We start from the raw sequence: 17500 nt of genomic DNA on the forward strand, positions 1-17500 counted from the left end.
GCAGATATGCTATTTGTACTGCATCAGAGTCCTTAAGAGTAAGACTTTCACAGATCTTTGGTTTCACAACAGACAAATCAAATAAAAAAATATTAATATGATACATCACCAGCATTGAGGAAAGTACCACATCACCTGATATTCAAATAACCAATCCTCGCCAACAGTTATTTGCTTGTTCATTAGAGAACCGCATTAGATCACAGTAATCACATTGTGCTTAAAAAAATCTGATATCAAGGGTTTTTTATGAACGTCTTCAAAGAATTCTCATTAATCCCTGGTCAGTTTCATTATAATAGATATGAAAACGTGCACTTTAACATAAATCACAGCCTAACTTATTATTTTATTCAACAAGCTGACTGTCAATTTCAGCTGAAAATAGTTATGAAGTAGTCAATATTGAATATATATGAAAATTCATTAACATATCCAGTGTTACAACAGTCTTTACATAAGCAAGTTTTTCATTAAGGCATTTTATAGAGGTAATCTACAGTGAACTTCAGATAATTACTTAGCATAAAAAAACTGTCCTTCATAAATTTAACACATTGTTCAAGTTTAAAAGTGCTTATAGTCTGAATACCTAAACAGCCCTTGATTTGAGCCCCAACTGTGTGACATGAGGCCAAAATCAAGCCCTATCAAGCCTTTTGATCAAGACACAATGCAGCAATCAAGATCCAAGCCAAAATCACTTCAGGAAGAAAGGAAATCTTCAAGGATTAAGACAATAAATATTGCATTAAGAAGCCATCTCTAATATGGAAAGATGCACAAACAATGATATGATCAATAAATAGAATGTGTTTGTTTTTGGAAGGCTTTTCAGGAAGAAGCTTGTACCATGTTCCAATCAGAAAACACCAACAAAACAAAACCCCAGCATTCGGATTCTAAAAGTCAAACTACAGCATTCTGACATGTTGTTGTTGTTGCTGGAATGTTGTTATCACACATCCGCATGCAAGCAAGTGAACTAATTTTAAGAAGTGACATTACATTCTGAATGAACTTCAAAATCAAAATCCTTCTTGCTAAATCAGCTAAATCGAAACAAAATGAGTGTCTTGGTGTAACATTAAATGTTAAGATCAAAAACTAACATTTGGAATGAAGTGTAAGCAGGATTTCCGGTTTCTCCTCTATGACACGGAGTAGCAGGTTATCGATGTACTCTTCTAACTCGAGGATCCTGGAATCTTTTCTGGATAGTTCAGTCTGTTGCTTTACTACCAGTGTGATCAGCTCCTCCTGTGTGAGCTGGTGTATGGACTGCCCTCGCAATTCTTTATATAAGAGAGAGAGAGAGAGTGAGAGAGAGAGAGATGGTTAGTGTGGAGTACAATACCGTTTAAATGCATTTCAATTGATTAATTATGATTATATTGATTATATCATCAAGAACCTCCTGTATTTGGTTTATTATGAATATTATGTATTTTTTATGCTCACTGGTATATGCTGATCGTCTACGTCATTTTTGTTCACATAATTTCATAAAAAATAAATAAGTCACATTATTGATTAATTATTTCCACTAAAAATGAAGATTGAAAAGCCCCAGAAATATACACACACTGTGAACTAAATTTTTATCACTAATAATAAACAAATATAAAAATGCTACAAGAAATACTAGGCATCACTACATTATATGAGCATTGTGGAGACTATCAGCCCAAATCCAATTTCCAAATTTGTTGCATATACGAATACAGATTCCAATCCAAAAATAAGACATTTTTTAATAAAAAGTTTCAAGCTAAATTCATAGGGGTTTTGAAATTTCTAATGATTTTTACCTCATAATTTACACTTTTTTTGTTGTTGAGCTTCTTGAGAATTAAAATTTTAGGTTGAACTGTCCATCTCTTTAATTAGAACACATATCTCAAAATCTATTTCAGTTTGATTGATTTTTTCTTTTTTTTGCGACACATACAGGGTAAACATATCAGACATTCTAGAAAGCATGCTAAGAATCATATCAGAAATAAGTTTGCATTTTAACTGGCAAGCAGAGCGTGAAATTACAATACACTGCTAGTAGGCTAGTCTACACAACTGTTTGAATGTTGAGACTGGCAAAGATGGACATAAAAATAATGTAATCCAGCAAAATGTCAGCACGTTGTTACAATGAGATATATATATATATATATATATATATATATATATATATATATATATATATATATATATAAAACACAACAACATAAATTATATTATATTATATTATATTATATTACATTGTATTATATTATATTATATTATACAGTAGTGTAACAGATTACGAATCTCACAGTTCGGATCACGTTATGGTTTTTAGTCACAGATCGGACCATTTTTTGGATCAGCCAAAAAGGGGAGAAGACAAATGTAATTTGCTTTCCATTTAATACAAAACCAGCACTGCAAGAAACGTTTGGTTTTAACAACTAAAAGTTCAAAATAAAATGAAGAAATAATCAGCTGAATAAAAATAAATGGCAAAATATTCAGTACTGTGAAAAATGTACTGTTACTACTACTGTTGCTGATAATGCTGAATGCATAAATCTAACATTATAATTTGTACAAACCATATTCATTTTTAGTATAATTTTCAATAAATGATTCAGTTATTTACTCGTAAAACTTCATGCTTCATTGCTGGATGTGTGATTTTTGAAGAATTATTCAGTGGCATATTTTTGATGGCTGGTTGTCGCCACTTACTGGTTAAATAATGTCATTGCTGCCAACAACTTTCATTTTTCAGCGCTGTTAAATGCATATGATGGTGATTTTAATCTTTACCATAAACATCAGTGGTTTTATCTAAACTATAAACTGTTATTCCAGTACATCTGTTATTTGACTGTTTGCAACTTCATAACTAACTCAAAAAACTAAAGATAATCTCTTTTTTTGATTTTTGCGTTTTCAGATTTGAATGCAGCGATTCGAAGGATTAATAAACCTGTGCAAATCACCATCAATTACAATTTATGTTGCGTGGGTGTTGAGATCCCAATCTTTTAATGATTAATAATGCAGCTTCCACTGAATGCATTAATGCAGGCTAAACAAGTAGTGACAGAAAACACCTTAGAAACCCACAACATCCCAAATAAGACCACAGCTTCTTTCGTCATCATATATTACAGGTAAGCCTAAATACTTTTATACATGTGATTTGAATGCTGCAAAAGGCGATCTCTCTGCGATCGAAAATTTAGGATTAATCTACCAGTAAAAAGTATTTTGTATTAAAACTATAAATTTATTATTCCGTGGGCCATGTGTGTTCTAAACCATGGGTTGTTATTTTAGTATGACTATGTAAAAAATATATACATTTTAAACTAGTAGCATGCTAAAGGAGCATGCAAAATGAAACATTGAGTATCAGTCAGCACTTTGTAAAGAAACAACTGGATACATAACACATTTCATAACACTAAGCATGCAGCATGTATGAAAATTAACATACTTTCGACTTCTCAGCCATTTCCTTGATGGTGATAGTCTTTGGTTCTTTCCCCACAGCAAGAACACTGGGACTCTGGTTCTCCGTTGTGCTCATGGGTTTCACTGGATGCGGCCTGAGACAGGAGAAAGATTGACATAATAGCTTATTGATAATGAAAACCTAATGTTAATCCACATGTTATTCAAGTAGGATTTGCACTTTTAGAGATAAAACAAAAGGTGTGAATGCAAACATTTAGTCTGTGAACATGATTCTGCTTGATTGTATCATTTGATTTAGGAGACCTTGTATGTTTGGAAAGGCATATCTTCACTTTTGATTACCAAAAAGTTAAATCAATTAAAATATTTTCCTCTCATTGATATAAATATACAATGTGACAAATGTACAATAACAACAAAGTAATTTTGCTAAATAACAATAGTGTATATTAATGAATGTGCAATACATTTTTGAAGCGTTTATGAAACCATTTCAATCACACTTAGAATCCCAAACAGAAAGAAAAGATTAATCATACAGAGAATCATGAACAATTTAACTATTCCACAAAACAATCTTTAGAACAAACAGAAAGCACAAAACACAAGTCCAATTATTCAAGCGCAGCAGTAATTGTCAGTATATGAACATTTGACCTCATATTCTTGTATGCATCAGTTGTGTTATTTAAATCCCATATTGACAGCCACTCACAAGCAACAAGTTTTAAAAGTGTACAAACTATATCCAATACAGCAAACAATACCAAGAAAGAAAATGGAGAATGGACAGAGCCCTGCATTATCTGAGACACTGCTAGTCAATTCCCTATCCACATTCTTGAAAGACCCTGACATTTTGACCTATCAATAACAGCAATCAGTATTAAACCCCAAGCCCACAATCCCAGCCCTCAAGATCCCAGGAAGGAGTAAGCAACCACTAAGCAACCAATTGAACAAATGCTGAGAAAACAATCCATTTAATCTAGTAAAGCCGGAGATTGATTGAGGTGGTTTCAGGGTAAATAACAACTATTGATTTGATAGCTAACGAGTTTAGACACAACAGGGATGACAGACTGTTAGAGAAGTTCAAGGAGTTGTTAGTAGGGGGTTGGTAGAACTTTTCTCACCTTTTTGAACTAGAAACTGCATTTCCACTACCACTCTGCAATGTATATGTCTGAGATTCTGAAGGTGAGACCCAAGCACGGAGTGCAGTCTTGCCCCCAGTTGGAGTCATTTCTGGCATGGTCTCGGTTCTGCTTGATGAAGCAATACTAGTTACAGTCATCTCAACATCTTCAGCATCTTGCGAAGACTGAGAAATTGATCTACCCAAACTACTATTCTCAGGACTAGCTTTCCCAGGGGTTGCGTAAAGATGAGATGGATTTTTCTTTCTAAGTGAAAAATTTCTCTGAAATGTGGCTCTAGCTTGTTCGGTAAAGCTCGGAGCTTGTTTTTCAGACTCTGATTTTGGTGCCATGCTGTTCTCCTTTTTTGCTAGGTTTTTATTGTAGGATGACTCTTGATCTTCAAGACTTCTCAACTTTGTTAAGCCTTTAGTGAAGAGCACATCCTCCTCATCTGTGGTTTGCTGTGGTATATCACTTGGGTATGAGTTGATCATTCCACTTCCCTCGGGATCCTTAGAAAGTTTTGCCAGATCTTCTGGAATGTCTGATGTTTTGAGGTGGACTGGTTCAATAAACTTATTTGTAGAAACACTTCCCTTTTGGCCCTTCTCCGATTTCTCAGCTTTGTTATTTTCTGATGTCACGGGCCGAGTTGTCACATGCTGGTCTGGTTGAACTTGTCTGACTGGGTCCTTGACTAATGACTGTTGTCTGGGTTTGGCTGAAGGCATCTGTTTAGCCACATCTTCAGTCTTTAAATTGATATTTTGTTTGGTCCTGGAGGCTGGCATAGGCTTATCTTTTGAATAGGAGGTTTGATGGGTAATGCCATCAGGACTCTTGCTTTCCATATCCTGAGGTAAATGTTGGACAGTTGGATATGGGTTGCTTTCCAAGTTCTTCGATTTTCCAGGTTTATTAACTGTAGCATATAAAGACTCATTGAAATTGTCATGTTGGACAGTGGTCTTAAACGTTGGTTCTGAAGTTTCATGAACTTTTGGTGGCTTGAGGGCTTCTTTGGGCCTCGTAAGGGCAGGTGGAAGAGGCTCATGATTCTTTGATGCTGGTTAATGTTGGATGAGGTTCTGTCTTTTAAAACTGCAGATGAATTCGACAATGATTTGTTTGGTCCATCTACATTCACCTCTTCTGAAAAATCCCAGTTTCTCTGGTTTACCTCTGCGATAATATGATCCCAACGTGTTTGACTCATCACCCCATGCCTCTTCTTGGGAAAAAGTGTTTCATAGTCAGGGAGAGGAAGAGGAGGCCTTTGAGTATTTTTGGAGTCCTGCCCACCATTTCTAGCACTGGATGAGCCCCCAGTATAACCAGGGGGAAGGGGAGCCTGTCGCTTCTCAGATTTGGGAGCAGAGAGGTTTTCCATATTGGATTCAATTGACTCGCTGAAACTTCTCGGAGGTTTAGGTGGTGCCAGAGAAGAATGAAGATCAGAAAACATACCAAGAGACTCAAATGGATCAGTAGAAAGGGATGAGGAAACTGGAGAAGCGTGGATCGTGCTCTGAGTGTTTACAAAGTTTGAGGGCGATTGGGACAGGCTATTATGCGTTTCAGGCAATACATTCAGAGCCAATCTGCCAAAGAGTAAAAGCATAAAATGGTCAACTTATGGCTTTAGCAGCACTTTATGGTCAAATATGTTTTAGCTGGGCATCACTAGTGAAATTGAAAACATCCCAATATATAAGTTCAAACCAATAAAAAAAAAATAGCACAGAGTTCCTAAATTCTATTCTCATAAAACAGCCAGATAGACACTTCATTGACAAAGAAATATAAAAAACAGAATAATGTCCTTCTCCTTATTAAATGGCACCAAAACTGCACATATTGTTACTTTAAGTTGATTACCAAAGAACTTTTAAACAAATGTACCCATTAACAATTCCCATAATTAATATTACACAATTTCTAAGGATACTTTTTACTTCAAAGGAACTTTTACTTCAAACATGTTTACTATTATTAATGTAAATTAATTTACTTAAATTTCTATATTGTATACCAAAAGTATTTTAACACAAACCCTAGAGAGAAGGGAGGAAATTCAGTGTGCATTTCCAAATCTAAAAGATCGAAAACAAACAAACCACATTCCTGAATCTTTCTATTGTCAAAACAACAATTTACTCACCATTTCAACAGAATTAATCACCACAAAACAGAAGTTCCTTCTGTAGAATCATTAAAACTCCCAGTACAAAAAAAAAGTAAAGCTTGACTCTTTTCCTTAAGACTATGTCTCTCAGTCACTGACTGTAAACGTACAAGCTCATCAACACAACTCGTTTCAGTCCATACCAGAAAATCAGCATTTGACAATCCAGACTACATTCCTTCCTCAACTAACCAATCAGATGCTTTCTGCTTAACAGGTTAAGTAAGTCAAATAGAGTCCGAATGAAATCTGTTCTATATAAAAAACACAGAATGCTGTTATAAATTACATATATCTAAATACATTTGTTTAGTGTAGGTTAATCAGGTATTTTTTTGCACAATGGATAAACAAGTACAGAGTAACAACACTTCATGTCAGAGGTTAAACATTAGGATATAACAAACTAAATAAATATATTCTAATTTATGCATAGCTCAGTCTAAATTACTACAGACTAGGGCTGCACAATATATCGTTTAAGCATCAATATCGCAATATGTGCATTCGCAATATTCACGTCACAAGATATGCAATGTTGAGATAGGATTATAGATGTCCAGAAACAAAAAAACATGAGATTTGTGGAGACACTGCAAAACTAATCCATAATAGAGTGAAAGTTTATCGTCTGCATGTGTTTTAAGGTCTGTGAATGTGTAAGCATTTTAAAAGTTTAAAGCATTTTAGAAGTGCATAAAGAAGTTTAACAAAGATTATTTTATTGACGTATTTATATGATGAAGACTATGCAGTGCTATTGTACAAATAGAAATATTTATATTTCACTCCCCTACAGAATCATCCCAATCTTAAGTAATTACTATGCACATAGAGCTATTTAAGTCATCTGGTAAGATTGTGTTGATATCGCAATGTTTATCAGAAAAAAATAAATAAATAAAATAAATCGCAATGTAAATTTTTTCCAATATTATGCAGCCGTACTACAGGTGAAGATTAAAAAATAGAATGTTAAAGCCTTTTTAAAAACACTGAAACTACTATTGTGATTCCATGTGTTCTACTTTCACCCAACAGTATGAAACCATGTGATTACCAAACCCCCACATGTAGTAGAGAAACAATGATCTTATCTCTTTACAGAAAACCCCCTCCAAACACTTTCACAAGGGGGGACTGTTCTGCCGAGAGGCAAGACAGCTAATGGAAGACCTTAGTATAAAAAAAAAAAAAAAAAACGCAACAATTTTGGTCCGTTTCACTAAAGCTACTTAAGTGCAATTTATTTCAGATCATCTGTTATTGACCATCTGCAATTTTAACAAGGGTGCTTTGTCTGAAGAAGAAAAAAAAAAGAAAGGGGGGATTTCTCCTTTAAGAGCAGTGCAGCAGAGAGAGATGAGAGGAGTCAAATTTCAGCCCGGATTTTCCTCAGCTCTCAGATGGCGAGATGCAAACTGTATTACAGGACAGCATGACTTGCCATTCAGCCTCAGAATAAAAAGGGATAAAAGGAAATACAACTGACAAACTGCTCAAACTTAAATTACTGATCATATATCCTCATAGATCCTAAGCTGGGTGATTTAGCAAACATAATTGCACTGAAGGAAAGGCACATCTTTTCAAATGAATTCCATTTCTACAATAAACCTACTGTATTATCAGAACCACCATATATCACGGACCAAAACTTTTACATACATGTGTATAATATAAGAACAGGAAACCTAAATAGTTAATGTTAATGTCCTATTAGGCCTATTAGTTAATGTTAATTAATGTACTTATTGACATGAACTACTGTAAGTATGAACAAACTTGTACAAGTTTCATTAATCATAGTACACATTATTTAAATGCAAAGTTCTGTGAGTTAACATGAACTAATAATGAACAACTTAAATAACGTTAATTAACTTTTCAGTTGAGTACAACTGCCCTTAGTGGCTGTAATACTGTAATGTGTTGGTCTGTTTCACACTGCATGTGTTTTAACTGTGTGCATGCCGCAGTATAAAATTATGAAGCCCTTTGGTCAAATTGTGTTGTTTTTAAACATGCTCGAAAAACAAAAGTTTAATAGTAAATATTGGTAATAAATAGATAAATATATATTATAGATATTATAGATGACAGAAACATTTAAATACCAGCCACTGCACTCCCAATAAAATGGTAAAGGCTTTTACATCTACTTAATACATAAAACCTCTTTGATATTATTAATGGGGCTACTGAATGGCTGATGTTGTTGGTTTGCACTGTATCAGTTTTCATTGGCTTTCGTTTTCATTTGCTACATATTTTATTGTCAAGATCTGAGGTGAAATATCTGCTGCTCCTTTCAATAGTATGGCAATACATCTCCTGTAAAATGGTATTTAAACTCACACTAGTAGCATTTAACAGTGAATAAAGTACATAATCTGTAATTGAGGAGATCTTTATCACAGTAGAAAATGCTATTGTTCTGTCGTGACGTCGAGGAAATATGAAATTTCTATTTTAGAAATGCTTTTTGTGTCGACACCGTAGATAGTAAGGACAAAAACTCTTTTTAACATGGCAAAACATAGCTTGTATTGTGTGTCGCAGTGCCGTGTCGTAGTGCCGTGTCGTGTGTAGTTTTGTTCATGTTAGTAAATACATTGAAAACATGTTACCATAATTACCCCCCCCCCCCCCCTCCACTGTCTAATTACAAATAATGAAAATTTTTATGCACTGATATAACGATGAAGAGTATTGCATCTTCATTGCAGTTTGCTCTAAAAAAATAATCAACCTGATAATCTAAAGTGTTGTTCCTGGCGTACATTCTTGCATTTATTTTATGTGGACAAGCTTTATTTATTTATCCATTTTATTTATTAATTTTTTTCAAACCAAAGGGATCAGGGAATGATCATCAGGCATTCCGGTAGATTCTAAAAGAGAATGTTTACAATAGGGCTGGGCCGATAAAACGGTATAGATATTTATAAACCAAACACCATTGTCAATAACGATAAAAAAAGTTTGGAATGAAGTTTAGGTATGAAGCGCTATAATATTAAAATGTGGCTGCTGAGTGCGTGCCTTGGAAGTAATGCCAATAAGCTTAGAGTTATTTCCAATCGAGGTGCACGGCTTGGTGCAATGCAAGTGGCGCGTGCATTTTCCAGGTGCACCTAGTTAAAAACATTTCAGAATGTTGTGTGCGCACCGGGATTCATGACCTAACTAACCAACTAACCAACCTACTTCACACTTTGTATGCAATATACACATTTCAGTAATAATGGCAGACTCAGACAAACACAGAGCACCCAAACACTGCTGCACTTTTTCATTCGCTTCATAAATACAAACGAGTATCGGAACTGCAGCAATGTTTGTTTGCTTGTCATCCTCTGAGAAAACGGTTGAGGGTCGCCTAGTTATGACAGATGCCAGGGAGTGCGAGTTTAAACCGCATTGGTGAAGGAAACCGTATCCACGCACTCATGCTTTTCACATGCTTTTAGACAGACTCTGGTTGGGTTTTGCCACCTCAGGTCAGAATAACAAAAATGAGTGCCGTGACAAGCAGCAGTTAAGAGATTGGAAATAAAAAAAGGATGTCACCAGAGTGGCTTTTTGGTTTCTTTTCTTGTGCATTCCAGCCACTAGCACTGCATCTGAAAGATTTCGCATAGGGGTAATGTACTCATTTAACTTCACAATTTGTAATGTTGCAGTATGTATTTGAATAATGATGGTTAGTTCCTTTACTTGAAACCTCAGATTTGATTATCATAATATGTTTTGTGGTTAAGAGTTTGTGGATTACGGTGTGATTATTATAAACAACTTACAGATGTTAATCAACTTTAAAGTTTGCTTTGTTCAGCATTCAGATTGTTCAGCACTTTATCGTTGCACACGCTTAAGTTTGAGTCACTTTAACACTTATGATTAATTTATTAGAAGACAATATTTTTTTGTTTTTGTCTTTACTATCAAAACTATTTGCCTAAGTAATGTTGGTAAATTAAAATAAAATGGTTAAATAAAAAATTCTAATGTTTTTAAATGGATTGTAAAAACATATTCAATAATTGATACCGAATGATATTAAACATTATATCGTAATGTTTTTTTTCCTGCATCGCTCAGCCCAAGTTTCCAAAACAAAACATGTCTGGTTCTGCTCAAGTACAATCTACAGTAAAATGTTACTTATTGGTCAAATAAACGTGTATTAATATCTCCACAATATGCAGAATGTTAAGCACAATCTCACGAGGAAACATTGTAAACTCATTTACATTTTGTCAGTTTAGGCTAATTCATCAAAGGGATCAGTTTTTACAAGTAGGAAAGCATGGCACCAAACCCCACCCTTAATCCCAACCATCATTGGGAGATAAGCAAATTGTATGAATGAGATTGCACAAATTCATACAAATTAGCCACTGAATCAAAAAAAGGTGCAAACTGGCATGCGATTGTATTGGAATGTTACATAATAACATTCGAAAAATGGTAATAAATCACATTAATGGAAAAATATCAGAAGGAGGACTCACCTTGGCTTGACAGCGGACACTTTTGCTGTGCGGCTAGGGAAAGCACTAGCGGGTGGTGTTGGGGTAATGCCCCTGATGCCCCTCCGAGGGTCTGTGGATCTCTCTTCTGGCAAAGAAGCTGAAGTATCTGGGGTGAGGGGAATGTCTTCAAAGGGGTTTGTGGAGGAGGACACATTCAGATGTTTGGCTTCATTCATAGCTGGAGAACCAGACCCTTCTTTCTTCTCCTCCTTTTTCCTTCCAATGCCAAAGAGCGAGGAGAGCCGCTCAGTTACTCTGCTCTCCTCCTGGTGCCGCTGCTCCTCAGTATGCCGAGTCTCCTCTTCTCGTCTCTTCCTCTGCAGCTCTTCCTCTTCTCTGCGCTTCCTCTCCTGCTCTTTCCTCTCTTCCTCCTGCTTCCTTTCTCGTTCCTGCTGCCTCCATTGCTCTTGTTCCTCCTGCCGGTCCAGCATCTCTTGCAGGCTTCTTCCTTCAGGTTTCTTTTCTTTCTCCTCCTCCAGCACCTTCACAGGATGCAAGTTGAGGTTTTTGTCCTCCAGAGGGCGCTGTGGGACAGTTTTGTCTTGCACTTCAGGCTTGTACGAGGGAATACTTAGGCCTTTTAATGAGTCAATGGAGACGTCAGACATATTCCGTTGATGGAATTTACGAACATCCTCTACTGAACCTTTTCCGGAGCTGTTCAGGCTGAGCGTGGAGCCAAAGCTGGCTTTGGGTTCTTGATCTTCTGCATAAACGTGGCTGCCATTGATACAGAGGTTATTCTGCTCCTGGATGTTCTGTTTAGAGCGGCTCAGAAGAGAAAAGGGGCCAAGTGACACTTTGCTATCCGAGCTGTCGGTGCGTTTGTGTCCCAGAATTTTAAACTTCTTTTTCACTGTAGGAGGAAAAAGTGAAGAAAAAAGTTTTGGTATTTTCTACTAAACAAAGCTATAATAAGGGATGCGCTGATCAGAAATTTCATGCAGATCATGCTGATCGGCCGCTGCTTCAAGCTTTATATAACTTTAACACTGCATAAAGCATATTTTCCCTCAAAGTACGATACTTAAGTAAAGCTTTCTCCTTTCCTAAAATAATAAATGAAAGATGTTGCAAATAATCCCTTAAACATGTCTTTTATAACCATTTAGTGTGGACATGTTATGGTCAGAAGCAGCTTTACAGAAAATAATAGATTAAATAGATAAAAAATTTTGTTCAATTCAGAAACAATGCAATTTGGAAACATTGCTAAATGATGAAAGAATAATTCAACGTGCCTCAATGAAGAAAAAGTTTGGAGCGCATTTTTGATGCATAAGAAGTTAAAATGCATCTTCCTCTGCTTGTAAAGCAGTAAACAGGGTTTTTGCAGGTTTCATAAAGTCAAATTTAAGACTTTTAAAGACCATTTTGAATGACTTGAACAGGGTTAAACACTAATGATTATTTCTAGTGGACCTGTTGGGCCAATGGATTTTTTTTAGCTTGCCACAAAAAAAATAAAAAATTTAATTATTTCTTAGCAACATACTTTAATGTAAAAAAAAAAGTTGTATACACCATTTTCAACATAATATTACTTTCGACGAGCTTAACATTTTTAAAGGTTTATTTATTTTATTGTGGAGGCAATTACATAACCAAAAAATTATATTTGTTGGCTTTTGGTCCAAATTGATTGAGTATAACTTCTATTCAACCTATTGCATTTCGGTTTTAAAACCTTAAGTTTTATGCCTATTTAAAATATTATGGCTACTCCGCCTTCTATAAATAGTTTTGTATGAACAGAAGATGACGTAAAGTGAAATATTGCTCTGTTATTATCATGAGAAATTGTGTAATTGTTTTTAGTTTTCTTTCCCTTATTTTTATTAAGATGTACTTACTTGAACAGAGGACAATTAAGACCTGTTTAAAATTATTTAAGACATACAACACAATATTTCAGTGAATGTATGACTTAAGGCCTAAAATTTTGTTTTTGATATTTAAGACATTAAGACTTTAAGACCTCGTGGATACCCTGGAAAACTAACACTTGTAATTGGTTCATGTGATCATCCAGATAAGCGAGTACCGATCGAGTCATAAAATGTGATTATCAGCTGATACTGATCTCTGGCAGATCGATCGGTGTATCCCTAGCTATATTAATAAAAATAATAATACACATGCTTTAATAGTAATATTATTCCTTTAATAGTGAAACGTTATATGAATGTTAAAATGATGGCTTTTTATTTATAAGAAATGACTACAGCAAAATGCAATCTTAAAATTATAGTTTTTACAGTGATATCTTAGACGGCTTCTTACCTAACAGCACATTTTGAGGATTTAATTTATTTTATAAATTTGCCATTTATCGATTACAATATTATACATGTTTTTATAACCATAATATATAAATAATACTACTCAATTTTCATTTCAGCAGCCATTACTTCGTATTGATCGCATTAGTCTCAACACATTTATCAACACATTTATAAATACGTTTTTTTTATTATTCAAGCACACATTAAGTTTAAAAAAATGAAGCAGAAAAAAAAATTATATTGATGAGAGACATTGTTAAACACAAAATATAACATAGAAATAACAACAATAAACATTTAATTAAAGATAAAAGCAAGTTAGCTGATGTTGTGTTTATTTTATTATTTTGTGCAAATAAAGTAATTATTATTTCATTATTATGGTGACAAAAATAAAATAATGTTTTATTTAAAATAAACTGGTTCTGGTTTAATATATTTAAAAATGAAAATGCTTTCCTGTAATGAAATTAGCTTAATTATGAACAGCAATTACTCTAGTCCAGTGTTTCTCAACCACGTTCCTGGAGGACCACTAGCTCCGCACATTTCTATGTCTCATGAAAGAGTCACAAAACATCAACACGCAATTTGAGAAGTTAACAGTCATATCCATGTCCCATGTTGCTAAAAACACTATCAAGACACATATATTTCACAAAAAAAGTGAAAATTGGTTGTTTTTTTTGGTTGTTTAGAGCAAATTTGTTTTTCCAGTTTTAAATTTTTTTTTTAAGCTTTACGTCACAACGATGAGATCATCGTGTAAATTCCAGCATTGAGATTGGCTGTCTGTACCGGCTGGTACAAAGTGACGTTTTTGAGTTTTTAGCATTAATTCATAAAAAAAGAGTTGTGCTGCATCCCAATTCGCACACTATCCATCCTAAATAGTATTTGAAAGTAAAATTAGTATGTCCCAAATCGTAGTATGTTGAAAAGAGTATGCCAAAGGTTCCCGTATCGTTTACCATTTCCGGTAAAAACTCGAAGTGTAGAAGCGTCCATACTCTAATCGCTGATATTGCCCACAACATTGCGCATAGGACGTGAATCCGATTTAGAACTACAAACAGGTGAAAAGTGTAAACAAACTACAAACATGATGGACGCGCGAGACCAACCGTCAAGTAGAGAGGCTTCAGTAAAGATATTTGTATGACTTAATGAATATCTAGCCCACTGGAACATGTTTTAATCGCGTTTTCTGTGTTATATTTCATTTGCAACAACACTGAACTTATATAAAGACATGTTTGGACATTAACGTCTGAATGCAGAATCATCCTAACGCCTGAGGAGATTTCTCTGCATGAAAGACTCGTGAATGGGAGATTAACCTGCTGCTGCTGCTTCTCCAATAAGGTAGGAAATTAAATATGAAAGAAATGTGGATGATGTGTGCATGATTGACAGGGCTCGTAACAAAGCAACACAACGATCTGTTAATGAGGAAGTAGTATGTCACAAAAGCTTGCATACTCTCCTCTTACACACTCAAAAGTGTGTACTTTTCCTTCACAAAAAAAGTACATACTTTTAGGGTGTAGTATAAGTGTGCGAATTGGGACGCAGCGTTGGTTTAAACTCCACGCGCTCTACTATGAATGAGATACAACTTCATTAATATGCATGATGTAGCTTTGAAGACTCCTTTTATCTGTTACAGTGGTCAGAGAGATGCCATGTTGGATTGCCACCCATAATTAAAACAAGTGGAAGAAGAAAAAGAAGAATTGTTCGAAGACACGAGTCTTCAGTGTTCCGTTTTTAAATGTGCTGTAACAAAAGTTGTTTCCATTTCCCTGCGATGAAAGCACAGCTGGCGTGAGGACCCAAGCAGTTGGATTAGAGTGGTCTGCTAGCACGCCAAGCAGAGAAACTGTTTTTAACCAAGAGCTTTTCGAATCTGGAAATGGTGAAATACGAATCTGCCACTCGTCTCCTTAAAAAAATTTAAAAAAAAAAAAAAAAAAAAAAAAAAAAGCTGCCACTCCAGTTCGTGTTTATTGTCCTGTCTTTATGGATTTGGTAAGTGTGCGATCAATGTTTTTTGTTTATGTTTCTCCAGATGGTAAAGTCAGCAGTACTCTTTCAGTTTTTGAAGACATTACTTGGTGAAATGACTGAAGTCACTAAGTAGTTTACAGTAATATTACTACAATATTATGGACTGAAAATGCATTGTTCGGTGTCTTTTTAAACAGTTTTTCAACAGTTACAAAATGGTGTATTTATTAGTTATTTGTTTATTTCAACAAATACACTTGGGAATTATAACTACTAATCAATTATAACTACTAATCAAACTTTGATGCATCACTTGGTATTGTTCATATCTACTACCATTGTGAGACTTTAATATTCGCCTCGGGTTTTACATAGCTCTCCGAATCACAGTCTATCTCCCTTGCCTCTGTGTTTGAGTTGCTGGCCGCACGTAATGTAACTACCATTTTCATGCAAAGCATTCCCTCTTTTGCTGCTGGACACACCCACTTTCCTTACTTCTTCAAAAGTAAAAGGTGTGAAAACACCCTGCTGAGAGAGGGGGGTTTCATGGCCCTTTAAGGCTGGATTTAGACTTTTGAGTGGCGCCGCATCGCACACTTCCGCTGACTGCACGTGCACCTCGTTCGCCATTGTGATATTCTTTAAAACGACAGGGGGGCGGTCAAAAGAAACTGACCGTAAAGTCAGACGGATAGAGAAGTAGAAAGTTTCTAGAACATTAATATCATTCAATATTTGTAAACTAATTATTTGTATTATTTTCATAAATTATTTTAATGATTAAAGATTTTTATAACATTGAAGATTTTTTTTTAATCAAACTTTGATGCATCACCTGCTTTTGTTCATATCTCGGAAAGTTTTACCTATTAAAGTTTATTAAGATGTTTATGACAACAGAACATGGGTTGCTCTACAAATATATATTTTTAGTATGGCAAGAATAAAAGCAAAAAAAAAAAAAGTACGCTTAATAAAAAAAATACAGATTTTTTTTTATTTTATTTAGCCTGCTCCACAATTGACACATTGCTGTCTGGCTAGTTTCTGTCCTATACTTATGCTAAAATGCAATAATGGTCCAACATCCCTGACCATTATCACCAGTAAAGCCTAGAAAAACAGTATCAAATATTCCTTTCCAGTTATGAAAGAAATAATACTCCTTAATTATAGTTTTGTAATTATTAAATTGTTTTAAATTCAAAATTGTTAATATATACATCAGTGTAAAACCTATAAATGGTGGAAAAACATATTCTGTAATTGTGTATTAAAACCACCCAGGTCTCCACTTTTGCCAAGGCCTCTCTTTATGGCTTTAACAAACTTATCCCTCAGGTTTTTAGAAACTTTTTAACAAAATTTTTCTTCCTTTCCCACTACTGTTGCAATTTATAGCAAAGAATTATTGGTCATCTGCTTATGCCTATGATCACGCATCATAAAGATGTCTGTACAGTCATACCTGTTTCAGACAAAATCTTTTTAAAGTGTTTCATACTCAAATCAGTTGTGGCGCCGCACGCACTGTTCGCTTGAGTCTCAAAAAAAGTGCACTCCACCAGCCGAAATCATGTCGCGCGCACCCAAAGCAAACCTCCGCAAACTCCGCGATGACGTCACATTTGCTGCACGCACTCAAGCGAACATGTCGAGTATAAACCAAGCTTAAGCAAACACGCCTGATTCAGATCATCAGCTCATTAGCAAAGACTGAAGACCTTAAATTGGAGTGACAGACAAAAGAGACACCCAAAACATGCTGTGCTTGTGGTCCTTTAGGAATGCGGTTGAGAACCACTGCTCTAGTCTACAGTGTCACATGCTCCTTAATATCTTAATCACGATGTTATAACGTTTTGAATTGAT

The 17500-nt window shown here is 35.0% G+C and overlaps 1 protein-coding gene across 2 annotated transcripts in view; it reads right to left on the reverse strand.

Moving 5' to 3' along the window:
- Positions 1-379: 379 nt before the first annotated feature.
- Positions 380-17500, reverse strand: part of rab11fip1a (RAB11 family interacting protein 1 (class I) a) — a 33472-nt gene continuing 16351 nt past the window's right edge. Inside the window, exons 3-5 of one of the 2 annotated variants that reach the window (XM_056463152.1) lie at positions 11310-12186; positions 3485-3596; positions 380-1295 (exon numbers count right to left, since the gene is read on the reverse strand). In XM_056463152.1, the coding sequence (XP_056319127.1) occupies positions 1251-1295; positions 3485-3596; positions 11310-12186 (1034 nt within the window). In that variant the 3' untranslated portion in view covers positions 380-1250. Of the gene's footprint in view, positions 1296-3484; positions 3597-4601; positions 6209-11309; positions 12187-17500 lie in introns of those variants that run through there. The other variant, XR_008838196.1, reaches the window with a different exon arrangement.

The sequence above is a fragment of the Danio aesculapii genome, chromosome 8, assembly GCF_903798145.1.
Source record: "Danio aesculapii chromosome 8, fDanAes4.1, whole genome shotgun sequence".
Classification (NCBI taxonomy): Eukaryota; Metazoa; Chordata; class Actinopteri; order Cypriniformes; family Danionidae; genus Danio; species Danio aesculapii.